Genomic DNA, 19,772 nt, shown 5'->3' with positions numbered 1-19,772 from the left:
GTAGCTTATTTAATTATATACGAACAACAGCTACATTAATTGCTGTCATGTAAACTAAGTGCTTAATGTAAATTATACTGCAGGTTCAAATCCCCATCACACCAAACATGTTTGCCATTTCAGTCATGCAGGCATTATAATGTCATGGTCAGTCCCACTGTTTGTTTGTGAAAGAGTATCTCAAGAGTTGACGGTGGGTGGTGATGACTAGCTGCCTTCCTTCTAGTCTTACACTGCTTAGTTAAGGATGGTTAGCCTAGATAGCCCTTGTGTAACTTTGCACAAAATTAAAAAAAAAAAAATTAAATCAACTAATCAAGGTTAATGTTTTTTGTTACTACATCAGTCAATTAATTGAATTTCCAACAATATCAGATGTCACAGAAGTAATAAACTAATTAGCAATAACTAGAAACATTAAGTGTACTTTCTACTTTTCCAGTTATCCAAATAATTGAAACATTGATGGTATATTCATTTGTTATTCATCCCAAAGTAACATCATGGACAATCTGTGCTCTGCCCACTTGAAAAACACTGAACTCATCTATTGTAATCGCTGAAGGGGCCATTGACTAATAAATTGGTAAATACCAAATAGCCCAGCTTTAGTCATAATTCTCTCTCAGTACAGGCTTGATCAGTTTGGCTGACCATGCGACTTCTTAGTACTCAGTTACAGCCTTTATAGAGTTGATACTTCTAACTTTCAATATCATCTCTATATTTTCACAAAATTTGGCAGGCCTTTTCTTAATGCAAGTCTTTCACCTACAAATTATATTTTTAATGAAGTATGTTTAACAAACTAAAGTGATTTGTGTGTGAATGTATCGAGTATTTCTTTTGAATAGTTCCTGTATAAATTAATTTTCACGTCAGGTTTAAAATTACTTTCACTCATCTCACAAACCTCAAATTTTCTTTGTGATCCATAAAACTTCCTAAATGCATTTAAAAAGTTTTTTGTTCTCGGTGAAACTTTTATCTATTAGTTTCTTCATCTTACCTCTAAACAGGATCAGTCAATTTGACCGATCTTTTAACAGTGAAAAAAAAAATAAAATTGAAATTTTTTTTTTCTAGAACATAAATCTACATCCGTTTATCTTAAGTAGCTTTAAGCTCCTAATGTATCTGTTAATAATTAAATTTTGTTGTTTCATTGCTCTTATAATTACTCTTTGAGCCATATCTAACTGCTGTTAATGCCATTAGAAGGTGTAAATCACTTTGGTACATAAAGCTCGCATTGTGATATCAAATTACGATAAATAAAGAATAAACAAGAAATAGTTCTAACACAATCTTTCTTTTTGCTGAGGACATTTAAGTGTCATTTGTAATATTAATAGTAGTAATACACTGAATAATGTTTGTTTAAATAATGTACCAAAGAACGTAGACTGAAATTCTATTCAGTATTTCTGTAACCAAAACAATTGAAGGTTATAAAAATTATGGTTTGTCCGAGCAGTGACACCTGACACATTTTCTCAAGATATCTTCTCATCACTTATCCACCATCCCTTTAAAAAATGCTAAATTAAATGTAAATTTCTCACTATAAAATTGTCATTGCTCAATATTTGTTATACCAATTAACATAGCATAAGTTTTAAAACTAAATTTTGAATGTAAGACACTAAACGTTTGTGTTATATGCAGTAAAGGATACTTGGGGTGAGAGGGTTAAGGTACAGGAGACAGTATGGTGTAACTTGTTAATGTGAGCACCTTTATAATAGAAGTGTTCATGGCTATATCTTTTCAACTGAATGTAGCATTCTGATGTTTTTCATTTGAATAAAATAATGAAAGCTGATACACTTGAGAACAGTAGACTAATTGTAAACATCTTTTAATTTTAGTCAACTTGTGGTACGTGCATCCATTGGCTGGATTAATATGTTAAGTTAAAGACTTGTATTAATACATAGGTCTAATTAAAAAGACAGAGTAATATAGCAAAAAAATAAGAAACTATAACAGTTATTTTTATTTACATTGTTATGAGATGTATTCTTATCTAAGTAGTACTTCCAGACAATATTTGATGTTGGAATGAGAAGTGGTGTAAAAATAAGCATTATGATCATGTTAAATATTTAAAAAAAAAGTTTACAACATGACCTGAAGTACGGAATTTGATCGGAGTGAAAGAAATTGAATAACTGTTTTGTAGAGTTTAAATATGCTAGTCTATAGTTTTAATATTGCTACTGTTACTCTAATTAAACATATTACATTATTATCTGATTTTCATGTAAGGACTGTATTTCATCGGGTATTTATATAAACATTGTTATCAATTAACATATTAAAAATGTAATGGTAATTCATGAAAAACTAGCATCTGTAGCTTCTTAAAATTTGTATTCCAGTCCAGTGTTTGGGGAAGAAAGCCTTTTCACTTCCCTCTTGGGGATTGATACAAATAGTAGTGAATAATACTTGAGTGTTGGGGATGAAGAAAGATTTAATGTGCATGTTTCTATAAAAGTCCATTAACTTGTCTGTGAGTAATTGTCTACGTTCATCTTATTTTTGTATTTGTAATTTCTAGGTAAGAATTGATCATCGCCAAAATTGTCTCCATTTTGGTTCAGAGCTTACAGTATCCCACCATGAAGAAATGGTTGAAGGACCGCACCTTCAGAGTATGCCAAGCGAACAGATTCGTAACCAGCTGGTGTCTGTCCATTCTGTTCTTCATAAAGCAGTGGCACTTGTCCAGCCAGAGAAGATAAAGGTTAGTTTGAATTTTCTTTATTTGTTATGAGCATGTCCTGAAGGGTTATAGCATACTCTGGGTTATACCTTGAAGTACTGAATACTGCATTGTAAATGGAGGATTGTGTTTAGAGATTCTGAGAAAAGAATTGACAGTGAGTCATGTACTCAGTTATCCTGAATAATGATTACTTTCAGCATTCTACGACTGAAACAGAGCAGAATGGACTGGCTTACAGTTATTATTTGATGGCATTATTGTACACATTAGGACTGAGCTTTCGATTCTTCTAGTGTTGTGACGTGATACAACCTTAGTGTGGCATTAGCATTGATTCAGTTGTAGCAGTATCTAGCTTGTTAATTTACCATTGGAGTACTGGGATATAAGAAAGGGTATTTATCCTGATAACTGAAAAAATTGTAGATAATATTCTACATGTACATCAGTAACAGTTCTTTTTAGTGTAGTTTTAAAGCTAGTTCCATACACAAAACTGTGAAACCTTATGTTCTGAAATTGAAATATTTAATTTGTGATCTTGCTATATATTATAATTTAAGTAAACAAGAGAGGAAAATGTGATTTTGCAGCGTGATTTCAGTATGATTTTCGCAAAGAAAGCGTGATTTCAATATCATAATACGAAAAGATTAAGAAAGTAAAAGAAAGTATTTGTTAACGAAGGTTCATTGGCAGTTCTGGATATTTATCTAAAACACAGTTGGCATAATGGACACTTGTTGGTTCATACAAAGTAGTTCTTTTACTCTTGATGTCTAATGTTGTTTTTTTTAAACTGGATTTTCAGACTACAGAGAAATTGCAAATTACTAATATTAGAAATAACCAATAATAACATGTTGATGTTGCTATCAAATGCTGTCAGGGTTTGTGCATGTTAACTAGGATTCTTCTACAACAGATGTCTGTGAGTTGTTGGCATTTAAATGTCAACAATAAATGGACAGCACACAATCCACTTGTTTTAAAATAATATATTCAAAACAAGTGAAATTTGTACAAAACCTTGTTACACTATTGGTTATCAATGTTGTATTTAAAACTTGTAATTCTTGTTTCTTATCAAAAATCTACACAGGCCAGATTAATTACTTTAGATCCTAAATGACATGGGCCTGGCATGGTCAGGTGCTCATAATCTGAGGGTCACGGGTTCAAATCCTGGTTGCACCAAACATGCATGACCTTTCAGCTGTGGGGGCATTATAATGTCCGATCAATCCCACTATTCGTTGGTAAAAGAGTAGCCCAAGAGTTGGCGGTAGGTGGTGATGTCTAGCTGTCATTCCTCTTGTATTACACTGCAAAATAAGGACAGCCAGCACACATAGCCCTCGAGTAGCTTCGCGAGAAATTCAAAACAAAACAAACCTAAATGATATGTGTTATTTTTTCTCTCTTTTATCACAATACAATACGTTTATTCAAAAGTTCAAGAAATTGTCACTTTTTTTTTTTTTTTTTTAATCCACACAGACAGGTTCAGTTACTTTAGAAGATACTGTGCCAATATCGGTTCTTCTCGTTATCTGTTTGTGAAACTCTCATTAAATATTGCTGAACTAACAGTCACAGTTTAATTTCACTCTCATTAACTTAACATCTTTTTGACTTTGCCAGTTAGTCATGAAAGACAATTTCTAATCATTCAGTGTAGATTTTTTTAATTATCTTTAATTTTCTTTTCCTTCTACATTATTGAATGCCTGTTTATAAACATTCTGACTGATGCCCAGAACTTTGTAGTCCATCAGTGATGATGACATTAACAGTGTTATAAAAGCCCAGTACAAAAGTTACACTGTATACACAATGTATGACTTGTACAGAGTTACATAATGAAATTTGTTGCAACTATCTTTATTTTAAAATACCTAACTTTTAACATTTGTTATGGAAACTAAATAATCATTAAATATTAAATCACTAAATAAAGAAAATATTAATTGTTCAACTAAACAGTGTTGCATATCCAAATACATTATGATTTAGCTGCATCATTTTTATTGCTGTAGAACCAAACTGTTTATGTTATTTTATACAAGCAGTGATATGTATTCTATAATTTATATCTTGCTGTTCTGCTTGAATGAAAAGCATATTTAAATGATGGTGCTGCTGTGTCATGACTTTTACCACTTTCCAGTTGTTTTTCTAGTTTCTCTCTGTGATGAGGACAAGTATAATTCAGCTGTATTTAAGTGGCTAGCTTAGTCTTTTAACATTAGTTTTTTTGTGTTTTTTTTAATATTTACAGTTGAAAAAAAACCCACCAAAAACCTAAAGTACAAAATTTGAGTACTAGTATTTAAAATGAATATATATATTTATAGTACCTTATTCTGTGCCTTTTACATTCTTTTTTACTTTAGAGAGCAGTCACCTTCCCACAAATGTGGGACATTGCAGGCTTGAGCACCCACATCTTGTTCTCCTAATCTCTTTTGATTATTACATAATCTTTATTTTATTATCGTTTAATTATCTTCTTGTAAGACTGGTGAATGGAGGTTAAGACTGATAGATGGTGTATCCCTTCCACATTGTAGATCCTACTTCTTCAGTCACCTCCAGAAGCTAGGTTACATTTAATATCCCATATTATAGCCTATACTCTGGGGATCTTTTTATTTTTGCAGTGTTTTTAATTTTTATTTGGCCTTGTTTTTATTAATTAGAAAGTATAGATGGATCCAATTCTATATAGACCTTGAAATCTTTATCTGAGGTAATGCTTTTGTAAAGTGAGTCATATTGGTTCAGTTCTATTCTAAATTTACTTTTACTCCGCAGTCTAATCGTCAAGAATTAAGAGAACAAATTGTAGCAGCATACAGAATGACAGCTAAAAAAGAACATCGTCGAATTCTAGAGCGTCAACAGATTATTGAGGAACGCAAGGAACTAATGGAAAATCTGGATTATCAGAAAGTAAGCTTCATCTATATATCTCAATTTTTGTATGAAGGTTGTGGTCATTTCATTTATCAATTGAAAGTTTGTGTCTGTTTACTGTTAGAGTATTTTGAATTCATAATACAGTAATTTAAATTCCATTAATTGTTTTTGGGATGTTTTGAAAGAATTGTTTACCTGTTAAGTTTGGTATCATCATTCCAATGTCTGAGTAATCAAAGTTAGTAGTACTATAATTTGAACACTGAGATTATCCTTCTCTCTCTCTCTCTCTCTCTTTGTTTATTCTTTAAATGAATGATGGATGTTAACATACCTTCACTGACATCTAAAATTTAACTTGTTGAGGTGTTTATACCAGAAAATATTCTAGTCATTTATCATTCTTATTTTTGTATGGAATCTTAACATTATAAGTTCTTCAAAGAAGAAAAAGACAAAAATTGAGTTTCTTGTGATGTTTGCTTTTATGGCAAACATCAAATATCATCTATTCTGACAGCTTTGTCGCATGTCATCCTTAATTTCGAGTACTGCAGCTAAAACACTTCTCCACTTGAGACATTTAAATGACAAATACTTTAGCCTTACTTCTGCTTGTGCTTGTCACAATTTAAAAACTATATTTTGCTGTAAAGGCAAAGATTAAAGATACTTAAATTACTATTATGAGATTTTGAAATCTTAGCTGTGAAATAACACCTAGCACTTGCTTTTGATACCAGGAAGAGGAAGAGAGAAAGTTGATGGAAGAAAGACAACAAAAACTTCGAGAGGCCGAAGAAGTTCGAATGGCTAAGGAAGCTGAAGAAAGGACAAAACAGAGGATATTACAGGAACAGAATGAAATGAAGAAAAAAGTTGTTTTGGAGAAGATCGAGCAGCTAAAGAAGACCGAGCTTGGTGCTCGAATATTTGAAGGTCTTGAAGAAGAGGTGTGACACTTGTCTTTTCATTAGAATCTACATAAACTGAAACATTTGGTAATATCTTTAAAAATCAAATTCGTTTTAAAATCTTACTGAAGTTAAGTTTCTCTTTAGTTTAATTCTGGTCTCCAAATGATTTTAAACACTTCTATATAATTGTGCTTTCTTACGAGAGTCACAAACCTTATTTAGCACAAAGAAGCTTCTGTTATTCAGCACTTCTGCTTCTTTAAGTTAATTTTTTGTTTTGCATTATTCCAAAAAACAAATTAAGAACCTGAGTCATTACATATTATTTGAACTTGATAAGTTACATAAATAAGGAAAACGTGTTTAGTCAAATATTTTACAGTAACTTTTCTGAGTATACAATCTTTTCATTTTAATACTACTGATTATGTGTTTCATTAAGTGACAGTATACCAGGAGAGGTACATGATGAATAATGTCTTCATATCAAAGTTGTGTAACATGTATAGTTAACACGACTTTAATCATACTCAGACTTTGTTAAACTGTTGTCTTATAAGTACCAGAAATGTGTTTAGTTATTGTCAGAAAAGAGGATAGTGTTTGATATAACAATATAGTATAAACAGGCTAGCATCCAAATCTTTTAAGGTCATTCCTCTGGATTATATCAACTACATAACTATGGATTGCATCTCCTGTTATTTACTCGTGTATTTGAAATTCTGTGTATGAAACAAACTGATTGCAGGTTGTCTTTCCTGTTAGACTTGTTTGCAGCCTCAGTCACTTTTGTGACTGCTCACAATATTCCCTCATTTTGGACAATTAACATGTCTCTATTCTTGCCAAATAATCATTCTGACTTTCTACAGTAATACTGTAATTCCTTCATGCTGTGATTTGCAGGACTTGTTCACTATAAAAAAGGGATTCATTTCTTTGCTACAAACTTGCTTAACACTGATGTCCACTGTGAGATACAGGATTGCTGAGTAGTATGGTTTATTGACAGTTTTGTTGTAATTGTTCTGGCATTTATAAACTTTCATACTAAAAATAATCATTGGGATGTTGTACTATATTACCTACTGAATTAGACCACATTTTTGTTTCTTAACCAGGTGGTTCTTCAAGTTTTCTCCACCCTGTTAAATGAGGCTCATGCAATAAGTTGTTATACTTGTTCAGTTCCTCAAAGGTCCATTGAAATCTTTTATCCAATAGGTCAGTAAATGAGGTGAACTAAGGAATAGCATGGATTGCATTGGGTATAATGGGATTTGAAACATCGTCGGATGATTTCAGCAGGTACATTAGTGTCAAGTTGCAGTTAACTCCGGGCGGTCAATTCCATATTCTGTTAAAGTGACTAGAACTGACTTGATACATTGGTAATTATTAGTTCAAGAAGTGTATTGGTTTTATAAGAAATGGTATGTCCACAGCTCTTTTACAATCACTGGTGAACACAGAATATTTAAAACAATATACCTTTATGAGACATTCATTGAAAATTACAGCCAGTTGTATTTTATTGGTTATTTGTTATGCACATACTGACTAGGTTGATAGATATGTTAAAATTGTGATCATTTGGGAGTACCCATATCATTCTATATCTACATTGGTCAGAGTGAGAATGTTCCAGTGGTTGGACAGTCAAAGGGTTGACATAACTTCAAGTTGTAACGGACTTGCCTATAAGTGATGCAAACAAGCTGAACGTGTAATATATTTCATGTTAATTTGTGGTTAGTGTCTTTAGCGTAACATGTGAAAGTGATGTATTTTCTTAAAAGGTCTTGCAAATAATTTGCCCAAATGGTAAATGGTTACTGTTAAACAAAGCATTTACTTCAAGTTAGTTAACATTAAATGTTGATGAAACTTTGTAGAATGGATGGCAACTGCCTGTTGTGGGTAGACAAGTGTAGAGGACAATGTTTCAAAGACTTTTGAAGTGTTGTTCTCTACACTTATGTCTCCACAACAGCCAGTTGCCATCCATTCTACAAAATTTCATCATGAATACTCTGCCTAAACAAACCTATCAAAGAATAACACTAAATATGTTGTACATAAACTACTGTTGAGCAAAACAAGATAAACACAAGTGAATGCATATATGGACTTGGCAATGCCTATTACCATGGTGTATAATTTCAGATATTAAGATTGAATTTATTGTTTAAAAGAAATTTTTTACACTGGCCCAGTGTAAAGACAAAGGATATAAATGATACAAGTAATGTTATCTTAACTACAATTTTTAAAATGTTGTATTCTTTAACTTCTATTGAAGTTTATAGGAAGGATCTCTAACTCTGCACTGTCCTTTTTTTTTTAATGTATGTGTAATACTCAAGTGTACTTGAATGTTGTAACAATCTTGAAAGGTCGGGTTTTCCACCTTTTTCTAAAATTTATTTGCTTTGTCCTTGATTGGCACCTTAATAGTTAAATTTGAAATCAACACTAAATGCTTTGTAATATTTTTCTTGTTTGATAGTCACATACATTCTGTGATGAGTGGATAAGTAGGAATGTGAAAATGCTGAGAAGAATCATACTCTGCTAACATTCTCATTGGTTAAAATGGCCATGCCTAACCATATACTTTGCCATTTTCTGAGTAACAAGTCCACATGCAATAGTCTTAGTCTGTGTAATTGATGTAATTTTCATTGTATGTTATGTCATTTCACTCTCCAATCTCTTTACTGCTTAAAATACAAATGAAACAAGGTATGGGAGTTGGTCCTTTTCCAAAGGCAATGTTGTTAGGATGCTTGACTCATAATCTGAGGGTTGCAGATTTGAATCTATGTCATACCAGATACATGTATGCTCTTTCAGCCATGGGGACAGTCAGTCCCACTGTTCATTGGTAAGAGTAGCTCAAGAGTTGGTGGTGGGTGGTGATGAAAAGCCCCCTTCCCTCAAGTCTTATGCTACTAAATTAGGAACAGCTGATGCAGGTAGCCCTGTTGTAACTTTGTACAAAATTCAAATATCAAATGCAAAACAAACCTTTTCAGAAACTTGTACTTTGTATTATTTCAGGTGTCTTTGTCAGACTTTACTAAATAGTTGTAAACAGTGCCTGTAAAAGAAAACTAATGTACAAGTTTAATACCTTGAAGTGTGTTAAATATGTAAAGTAATAACTAGTTTTAAAAATTGTTTGGTGTAACCATTAATGACTGATTCATTTAAAAAAACTATCATGGTCTTAAGTAGAACTTAAGTCCTTAAATGTTTGCTTTCTCGTAAAGAAACTTCTTGCATTTCATTAAAAAATAAAAAAATTCTGAAAGTATTCTATAACTTATTTTTCTTTCTGTATACTTCAGTTTCATATAATTGAGCCACTCAAAGTTCTTGAGGCCAGTTTACTTTTTATAATTCTCTTTGTCTTCATTATAGTAGCACTCCATCCAGATTTTCATGTAAGCAGCTTATGAAACATTTACAAAGCTTTATCATATCTCCCAAGGTTTTCTTCTCAGGCTTTTAATTTTCTCATTTTAGGAGCTCGAAAAACTGGACCCTGAAGATATTCTAACTAAACAAGTAGAACAGTTAGATCGTGAAAGAAAAGAACTCCAAGCCAAACTACGGAAACAGGAGAAGAAGGTAAGTTTTGTCACTTGGATGCAAAACTAATGAATATGATGTTAGTTGCCCTGTTGTAGCTCAGAAGTAAAAGAATAGACTTATAGTGCTAAAATTTGGGTTTGAACATTGTCATTGTATGCTCATTTATAGAAACAACTTAACACTCAACCCGTTTTAAGAAAAGTCTGTATGTATAATCTAGGTTGTGGGTAGACTGCACTGAAATCATCTTTGTAAGAATTACTGTCCATTCAGAATGGAATTTTATTAAAAGTGTTGATTAGATTAATACAAAGTGAAAGTTTGCCAGTAGCTTTTTAAGTATAAAACATTTATTCCATTTAGATTGATCATCTAGAGAGAGCCAAGAGGTTAGAAGAAATACCTTATCTTCAGAAAGCGTATGAAGAATTCAAAGTAGAAAATGAGAAACGTTGGTACGAGGAAGAAGAAGAGAGGGTAAGCAGTAACATGATTCTTCTTTACATCTCAGACAATTTAATATTGGCTTTTTAAATAATACAGAATGAGTTGTGAACCAAGCACTGTTTGTACACATTTTGTAATGAAAATTTGTTCATGTTTTAATTATGTTAGATGAGTATAAGTACACAACACATGCTTTACCCCAGTATTTATGCTGTTGATGGACCTTATTTTGAGGGTTTTCAAAACGTTTTAACTGCAATGACCAATTTATACAGCAAAATTTATAAAGTACATCAAATGCATTAGAGCACATAACACTGGAATAATTTGGAATAATTGGTTTACTTAAGTTGTCTTAGATACTGCTTTTCTTTGAAGTTCACTAATAGGTACTTCATCTTGGTTAACACTTCAATTTGGGGCATCTTTTTCTACACATCACAAGGTTTTAATGAGCTACATTCAAAATGTAATTAAAGTACTTTTTTATGGTATATGAATAAACTTTGTCAAAATATAGAAAATAATCCGAATTTTAATATTATATAGGTTCTAAGTTTTTAATTTTATAAGACAATATTTAAATGAAAATCCTGAATTTCCCCTAGTATGAAAATTGTGACATTTACTTTCTAGGTATCCCCCTCTTCACTAATTTGTTTACAGCTTCTCTGAGAAGTATAAAATTGTATGTAAAATTACTCATTATAATATTGTTGTTCATCAGACAGAACATAATTTTTATAGCCTTAAATATAGCCTAAAATCAGACACCACTTTCCATACATACTTGTCACATCCCCTGTTTCAGAACTTACCAGTAGTTCTCTTGTATTTAATACTATATTTATAATTGATAGTGAGCCAAGGTTTTAAAATTTTGAGTGATGTATTATATTACTTTGCTTCTGTACAGAGAATTGATTATTTTGCTTCAAATTCAAACTTTATTCCATTGGAGAGACATCAGTGAATTTGGTTGAATTTTTAATGGATTTTATTACATAGAAAACCAGAGAAATTATGATAGTTGTAAGATGTTGCTTTTTGTATGTTGTTATCATTCACACTGTAATAGTTGTTCACAAAAAGTGATTGTATGAATGGTAACTAGATTACTGTTATCACACAGCTGACATGACAGTCTTTGGTACTGGGAAAAATCCTAATCAGCACTGGAATGTTAGGAGTAATGTGGTTGATATAATACATTCTTTAATATTCATTCATAAGTTCTTACAATAAATTAAATTTGGGTTTAGTTTATGTAGTGTGTGTGTGTTGTGTAATGTTCAAGAGATTTATTTAAAGTGCAAAATGTCTTTTTAATTTGATGAAGAGCTCTTGGAAGTACTTGGTATCTGTTAAACTTTAAACTGAATTTTGTTTTATCTGACTACACAGAATATTATCAACATTAGAAAATTCTGCTGGTAGTCAGTAAACCAGGTACATTAGAGTAAAAGTATATAAGGTAATATCATTTAAACAGTTTTGGATCATAAATTTCTAGAGCAACAAGCTTCAGTGGTATTGAGTAGTACTCAATAGTGTTGAAAGTATTAAAAAGGAAAAGCTATTTCAATGGGATTTTGGAAGTGCTGTCCATTTAAAAACTTTAACAGAATACAACTTTTTACTGAAAAGATATCTGCTATTGTATGGGGAACCTTCAAGTTGAATAGACTGTAACAGTCTTTCATCTTCTATGCAGACCGCAATATAGAAACAGAAACATTGTATTCTTTTTTTTTAACAAGCAGTTTCAGTCTGTTACTTTTCAACTATGAAAAGTTGCTTTTTCACACTGAATTCTGTTGCTAGTTCTATTTTGTCATTTCAATCTGGTATGCTGATTGCATATCGCTTCTTTCAGTTCATCCTTTTAAGAAATAATATTTTTGTATTTGACTTGCTCTGTTAATTAATGATTACCTTAGATTTAAAAAAGGAATAGTGATTCAATGTACTTATAAGACTTTTATATGTTTTAGATAAAACAACTTATCGCTAAACGTAAAATTGCTGTTCAAAATCGTAATCGATTGGCCCATATGAAGGAAGACAAGGATGAATTTGTGAATAAACTTAAGGCTGAACGACTGTCAGTATACAAGGTAGTACACTTTTTTCTATCTATTTTTTATAATGATATAAAACATAATTTTAAAATCCACCTTATATAAAAATTAGCTTTTTACATACTACTTGTATTTGCATTTGATATTTTCCAATTTTTATTTAAAATAAATTAGTAAAACCAATTGTACTGCTAGGAAAAATTGGCAGAATTTGAAAAGATGTTGGCTGAAGCGAGAAAAGTGCGTTTGAAGGAGCGTAAAGAAAAAAGAAAAGAAGAACGTTGTCGGAAGTGGATAAAAGAAAAGGAAGAAGAAGAACAAAGAAAACGTGATGAAGAGAAGAAAAGGGGTAAATTATTGTTACAGTTAATGGTAGTACAGTTTTGTGGAATAGTGAGTAGTTAAGGATTCATCTGAATATGTTAAGTATATATCAAACAAAATAAGCATAAGGATGTCTTAAATTTTTAGAGTTTAATTTTCAGTAACCATTGTTAAAAATAATTAATACCAACATTGTAGGAACTTCAACAACGTACAACTACTTGCTGAATTAATGAATAGTTGGTTCATTCTGATCATGAATAAGTAGTAACAAATGAATCTTTACTCACTCAACACAGACCAGGTCAATTTGACCTACCACATTACCTTTAAAATCTTCATAAATTTAATACTTAACTTACAATAAATGTGTATTTTTCAAAATTCAGCAGTTTTTCAATTAACATTATAAGTCTTTCACGTACAAAGAATAAAATGCTTTAGTGAAATATTTTTAACAAAATAATGATTTCATGAAAATATTGAGTATTACTTTTGAATAGTCTGTGTACAAAATAGTTTTCACATTAAGATTAAAATATACTTTTCCTCATTTCAAAAATCTCAAATTTTCTTTGTTGTAATCTCTAAGACCTTGAAAATATATTTCAAATTTTTTTCAGTAAAACTGATTTTCTCTACCCTTAGTGAAAACAAGATCAGTTAGTTTGACAAACCTCACACAAAATAAAATTGAAATGATGAGATTATTTATAAATTAATTTTATTGTTTTACTTCCCCTTTTGATTTTCAGTTGCTCTTTTAACTGTCTAACTACTCTGTGCCATTATAAGTTGAGTGACTTGGTGACACGTGTAGCTAACATTATACTATCCACTTGCTATTTGTGTGAAGGTTTTTCAAACATTATTTTATCTAATCTGCTCTTTACCAATCTAAAAAGATCCATATGTTTATTTTTTAATTACTTCTATGATAAAGAATAAACATGAAAAACAAAGTTCTCATTCAGACTTTCTTCTTTCTCGTCACAAATTGTCAAGGACATTTAAGCTTATTTTTTACAGCTGTGGCAGTACTGCACAAAATTTTGATTTAATTACATAATTGACCAAAGCACATAGACTAATAACGTGCAAGAAGATGATAGCTTCTCCCAACTTTCCTTTTCTGGTACACCTCCCTCCCCCTAGTACAGCAGTAAGTCCTTTCCATAATTTGGCAATGCAACTTTTCCATGGATTGTGCATCAAGAACTGTCTTCCTTGGAAGGTGTTTGAATTAATAGTACCCCCCCCCCCAATTAAAAAAAAACAAACAGTATTTTAATAATGTTTACAAACCTTGTAGAAAACATGGAATATGGATAATGTTTATCCAAACAAATGTACAAATTCCATATTTAAACATGGCAGTTTCCCCTTCCTCTTTCATGATACAAATACAGTTGATTATTATTTATAGTAAAGCAACTGAAGTAATGAATATTGCACCATCTTTATTGTCTTCTGTAATTTCTAAATTGTCTTGAAAGAATGTTACTTAGTGTCAAACTATGAAGCATAGTAAATGAACATCCAGTCACTAAAATTTTCTGATATTAGAATATGAGGAAAAACTTGCTAAGCTGGAGGAACAAGAGGCCAAGAAAAGAGCCAGAGAACAGGAAATTGAAGATAAGTTACGTCAAGAAGAAGAAGAGAGAATTGCTCGTGAACATGAGGAGAAAGAAGCAAAGAAACCACCACAGGCGTAAGCTGTTTCATAAAGAGCCACTTTGAATTAAGAAATCCAATTTGTTTTGTAAAACTGTCATACCTGAAGTTAATTTTGATATACATTTCAAGGTTAACTCTGCCGAAGTTGGTTCTAAAGGATAATATGAGCTGTTTTGGTCTTTTACTTCTATTAATCATTCTACTTGTAGTTTCTTTCATTTAATTGTAAAGTAACTTTTTTTTTTACTGTTTTTAGGCCAGAAGAGGTCAACTGGAGAAAAAAGTACGCAAGTGAAATCTTCTAATTTCTTCTTAATTTTCAAAATAATTTTTATTCTAGCTAAATTTTATTTAGTTTTGAAATAGATTTGAAGATGTAGTTTGACTAACATTTTAACATATATATATACAGTTTTCAAATAGTTGATAAAAACAGAGCCATACCAACTTGGGATGTTCATGTAGTCACTTCTTTGTCTTCCTGTTGGTTTTCCTTTATGAAACAGCTTACTTCAGAATGTTGTTTACTTCATTTTCTTTCTATCTTTTGACCTGTTTGTGTGAGCCAAACTACTGTAATATTTGCAGATATTTACTTAGTTTTGTGTAACTTCTTGTCTTTAACCTAATGAGTAACGTACAAATTCTCCAGCCCCTCTCTTACCATGTTACAGAAATTTTGCCTTGCTCATCACTTAATGAATTTGCTCTTTTTAGAACTTCCTTATGTATCATATTCTGAACTTGGCTTTCAACATTCACCTTAGAATTCCTGTATCTATACTAAGCAACATTTTCCTAATTGTCTCTTTCACAGCCATATAAAAACATTGATTAGATTATAAGATTTTATCATCCTCATGTTATCTTGAAGTAGATGTTTCATGCTCGTGGACACAGAATCTTGTCACTTTTCAATTTAGCTTAATTGCACATTTTAAAAGTATTTCTGATTTGCTTACTGCCATAGTGTTTTTCTTAATGTTTTTGACCAAACCCATATTTTCCATGTTCGATTATTTCAGTCAGATTCTGTTATTAAAACCATATTTTTATATCTAATGTTTATATTTCTTCTGTTTGAACCTTTACAACTGCTTTCTCATAAATTATCCCTCCTTATCATCTCTTCCTACAAGTCAAACAGTCCAGACTTGTTTGATTCTTTTCATGATTGTTGCCCATTCACTTGATTTATCTTCTATTGCCACTACTGCTTTTTGTCTGTAGTATTACTTTCACGTGCTAAATAGAATGTACCAACAATGGGTGAATGAGTATATTCACTGTAAATCATCTCAGAAGTTTTTTTATCATGTAAGAATATTTTCATCAAATGAAATTGGGGAAAATTACCAGCATTTATGAACTATAATTTATTTGAGACATCATTTTATTACTCATCTAAATATAAGTTCTTTGAAAATGTTTGTAATAAGTATTTTGTGTTTCTCTTGTTTGTTGAAGAAAAAAATTGTAGTTGAGTTTTCAAGTTGCACAGTTTTATAAAATCTTTATTCAAATGGGAAGATGTTGAACTTCCCAGATGAGGTTTAATGTCAAACAACAACAACATACAAGCTGAGCACACAAAATCTTTCTAAGTTTATATTTTTTTTTCCAGTAGAGAAAGTGAAGAAAAACGACCTGAAGTGTGGAAACCTTCTTGTATGTATATATTAATTTTCCTCTATTAATTTGTTAGATTATTTGGTTCATTTTTCTTATTATTGTATATGTTAGTGTTACTGTATTAAGTTAGTGTTTTAGTGCACTTGTTTTTGAAAATTCATTTTATTTGAATGTAGTGCTAATGTAGTTAGAAAAAGTTCTAACCATAACACTATGTAATATCTCAGTCTTATACATTGTTTGAGTTTAACCAACACACACTTTGAGTCTCTGAGTTGCATAATAAGGGAGAAAGTTAAATCCCATTGTTTCATCAGAGTACCCCAAGATTTGGTGATGGGCAGAGGTGTAGCAGGGTTGTTACTCATGGGCACTTCTCACCTGTAGTTTTTTGTGTTTTTTAGCCTGAATACAGTAGGGCCATTATTTGGAACAAAACCTACCTTGCATGGTTATGCAGTTGATTTTTCATTGTTTTGTTCTTCATTATGCACTGCACACTAATGATGAGTGTTGTTGTCTGGTGGGTTGGTTTTGTTGTTGCACTGGTGTGTTATTTCCAATTTTAGATGGGTAGTAGAGATTGCCTTTCTGTAACTTTATGTAAACTTCTAACAAAGTAGATGAAAGATGCTAGTAAAAAACTTGTAAATTAGGACTGTTTAAGACTACATTGCTTAACTGTCATTTTGTTGAAATGTAACTCTTTATCTTTTGTAGTACATGATAAGAAACGCGTTTGCATTTCATACTGTATAGCTCACTGGCGTGAACGAGAATTGGCCAAGAAGGAAAGTTGGGGTCCTCGTTACACTGCAAGCAAAGATAATGATCTGGACTGGAGAAGAAGAGGCGATAAGGATGAGCCACCACCAAGCAGAGGTGAAGAATGGAGACGTGAAAGGGACAGAGATCTTCCTCGTCGTGATAGAGATGAAGGTATGGCTATAAATATAGGTGCTAATGTAACAGATGTTTCTGCCAACTTTCAGTGAATGTTGTTTTTATAGTAAGAATTATATTTATGTGTGTGTGTGTTTATATTGTTGATTCCATCCATCAAACCTTTCACTTTTATTTCCTGTTTTGTTGCAAAGAATTTATTGAGCATCACATTTAATATAATGCATGTGAATTTTTAATTTTGATAACTTTCAAGATGGCTACTAACTGCAGTGTTCTAGATTTCTTTTTTAACACAGTTTGTTAAATAAGTTTAAGCACAGGACAGTTTCATTAACTGGAATTTACTTTGAAAGAGTTTATTTCACTGACAGCAAGTTATAACTTTTTACAAATGTCGCAGAAGTTTGGAAGCTGTGGGAAAAACTATTGAAAATTTTAGGAATTTGGTCTTGTTGTTTGTGAACATATTTAATAGTAAAGTTAAATCTTTTTTGTACCACTATTGATTCACATTTTATTTTTTTCAATTGATAATGTATTTTTTGTATATTGAATCATCCTTTATAATTTTGCATTGCTTCATAGCTAAAGTAATTTTCCCATCACCCATGTCTGTCCAGTCAGTCTGGATTTTTTTGAATGTCATACCTATGTTAAACACGTGCATCCTATGGCATGTTAAATACAAAACAGTAAACACCTTACATTTTTCACAATAACTGAATCATGCTTATTTCAAGTCATCATAATGTATGTCATAGCCTGCTTATTAAAGCGAACAAAAAAAAGTTTCAATATTTTTAAGCAACATTTTATCAATGCTCAAGTGGTCTAAGCAAAGGTTTTATTATTTAACAACTAGTACCTCTGTTGAATCACCCCCCCTTTATAAAATTATGATCACATCTGTTAGGATAATTCCAATCATATTCTGATGCCTAGAACATCACATTAGAGTTGTTTGATAAGAAAATTTTATGTTGCATCAAACTGTTGTAATCAATAAACATTTCTGTAAAACTCCATAGGACTGTTGGAAATTTTTAAGTTTTAAAAAATTAGTTATGGTTGTTCATTTAATGTTAAGACACTTTTATTGTCTTTAAATTAGAATTTAGTATATTTAATCATTTGATAATGTTTTATTGTCTTTAAATTAGAATTTAGTATATTTAATCATTTGATAATTTTTTCACATTTTACACGAGTGTGGAGAACGGCTCCCCCTGTAAGACGGCCACCACCATCAGATGATGACAGAGATTGGCGTAGATCTAGGGAAGACAGAGATATAAAAGGATCTCCGTTTGATCAAGACAGAGATATTAGAGGTCCTCCTCCTGACCGTTATCGAGATATGAGAGGCCCACCCCCAGAGCGTGACAGAGAGGTGAGAGGTCCAGAGCGTGACAGGGAGGTGAGAGGTCTAGAGCGTGACAGGGAGGTGAGAGGTCCAGAGCGTGACAAGGAGGTGAGAGGTCTAGAGCGTGACAGGGAGGTGAGAGGTCCAGAGCGTGACAGGGAGGTGAGAGGTCCAGAGCGTGACAGGGAGGCGAGAGGTCCAGAGCGTGACAGGGAGGTGAGAGGTCCAGAGCGCGACAGGGAGGTGAGAGGTCCAGAGCGTGACAGGGAGGCGAGAGGTCCAGAGCGTGACAGGGAGGTGAGAGGTCCAGACCGCGACAGGGAGGTGAGGGGCCCACCTTTAGATGGAGATCATGATTGGAGAGGCAGAGACATTAAAAGTCTTCCTAGTAGAGAATCATCCTGGAGAGGACCCCCACCAAGAGAGAGAGATACAAGAGGACCGCCACCAGAGAGAAGTCGTGAATGGCGGGACCGACCTTCAGATCGAGATAAAGGTTGGAGAGGAGATGACCGCAGGCCTCAGCAGGATCGTGAAAGTGGGAGTTGGCGAGAGAGAGGAACACCTAGCCGTTCTCAAAGAGATGGTGAAAGGGATTGGCGAAGTGATGATCGTGGCATGAGGGGTAGGGACAGTGACGATTGGAGGTCAGGACCTAAAAGGGGTGAGTTTGGTAAAAAAAAAATATTCACTTTGAAAGAGTAACAAACTTTATGTTTTGCATATTTATGCTTGTAATTGTTTTCTAGTTGTAATAAAATAACTAATTTAATCTGTGTTATTCAGTTGAATATCATTTTCATCAGGTCAAGACTTACATATGAACTGAAAGTAACACCCATACTGAGTAGTTAAGTATAGTTTTTTTATGTTTATGGTGCATTGTTCCATTATTTTGGTGTTGTGCATTAACTTTTAACCCAGTCAATACAAGTCAAAAACCATGTCATTGCATTTGTTGACTGGCATTCAGATGTTTATTCCACTACTATTTTATGAATTTATGTCTTTAAATTTGGTCTCAAATTCTGCTTTTAATAATATTCTTTAGTTAATTTCTTAATTTAAAGGTAAATATCAAAAACTCACACCTAACTACACCTAACTGTGTCATATTGTTGTGACGTATTGCATCAAATAAGATGTTTCTCATGTCCAAATAC

At 32.2% G+C, this 19,772-nt stretch overlaps 1 protein-coding gene across 1 annotated transcript in view; it reads left to right on the top strand.

Annotated features, from left to right (window-relative positions):
- The window catches only part of eIF3a (eukaryotic translation initiation factor 3 subunit a), a 38,192-nt gene that overhangs the window by 14,753 nt on the left and 3,667 nt on the right, over positions 1-19,772 (top strand). Inside the window, exons 10-21 of the mRNA XM_076512758.1 lie at positions 2,567-2,752; positions 5,552-5,689; positions 6,400-6,609; positions 10,108-10,212; positions 10,540-10,653; positions 12,618-12,740; positions 12,900-13,053; positions 14,595-14,742; positions 14,965-14,991; positions 16,333-16,376; positions 17,100-17,279; positions 18,455-19,273. Of these exons, the coding sequence (XP_076368873.1) occupies positions 2,567-2,752; positions 5,552-5,689; positions 6,400-6,609; positions 10,108-10,212; positions 10,540-10,653; positions 12,618-12,740; positions 12,900-13,053; positions 14,595-14,742; positions 14,965-14,991; positions 16,333-16,376; positions 17,100-17,279; positions 18,455-19,273 (2,248 nt within the window). The remainder of the gene's footprint in view (positions 1-2,566; positions 2,753-5,551; positions 5,690-6,399; positions 6,610-10,107; positions 10,213-10,539; positions 10,654-12,617; positions 12,741-12,899; positions 13,054-14,594; positions 14,743-14,964; positions 14,992-16,332; positions 16,377-17,099; positions 17,280-18,454; positions 19,274-19,772) is intronic.

This window comes from Tachypleus tridentatus, chromosome 7 (assembly GCF_004210375.1).
Source record: "Tachypleus tridentatus isolate NWPU-2018 chromosome 7, ASM421037v1, whole genome shotgun sequence".
Classification (NCBI taxonomy): Eukaryota; Metazoa; Arthropoda; class Merostomata; order Xiphosura; family Limulidae; genus Tachypleus; species Tachypleus tridentatus.
The sequence above is the reverse complement of the archived record's forward strand: the minus strand, read 5'-3'. Positions and strand labels throughout refer to the sequence as shown.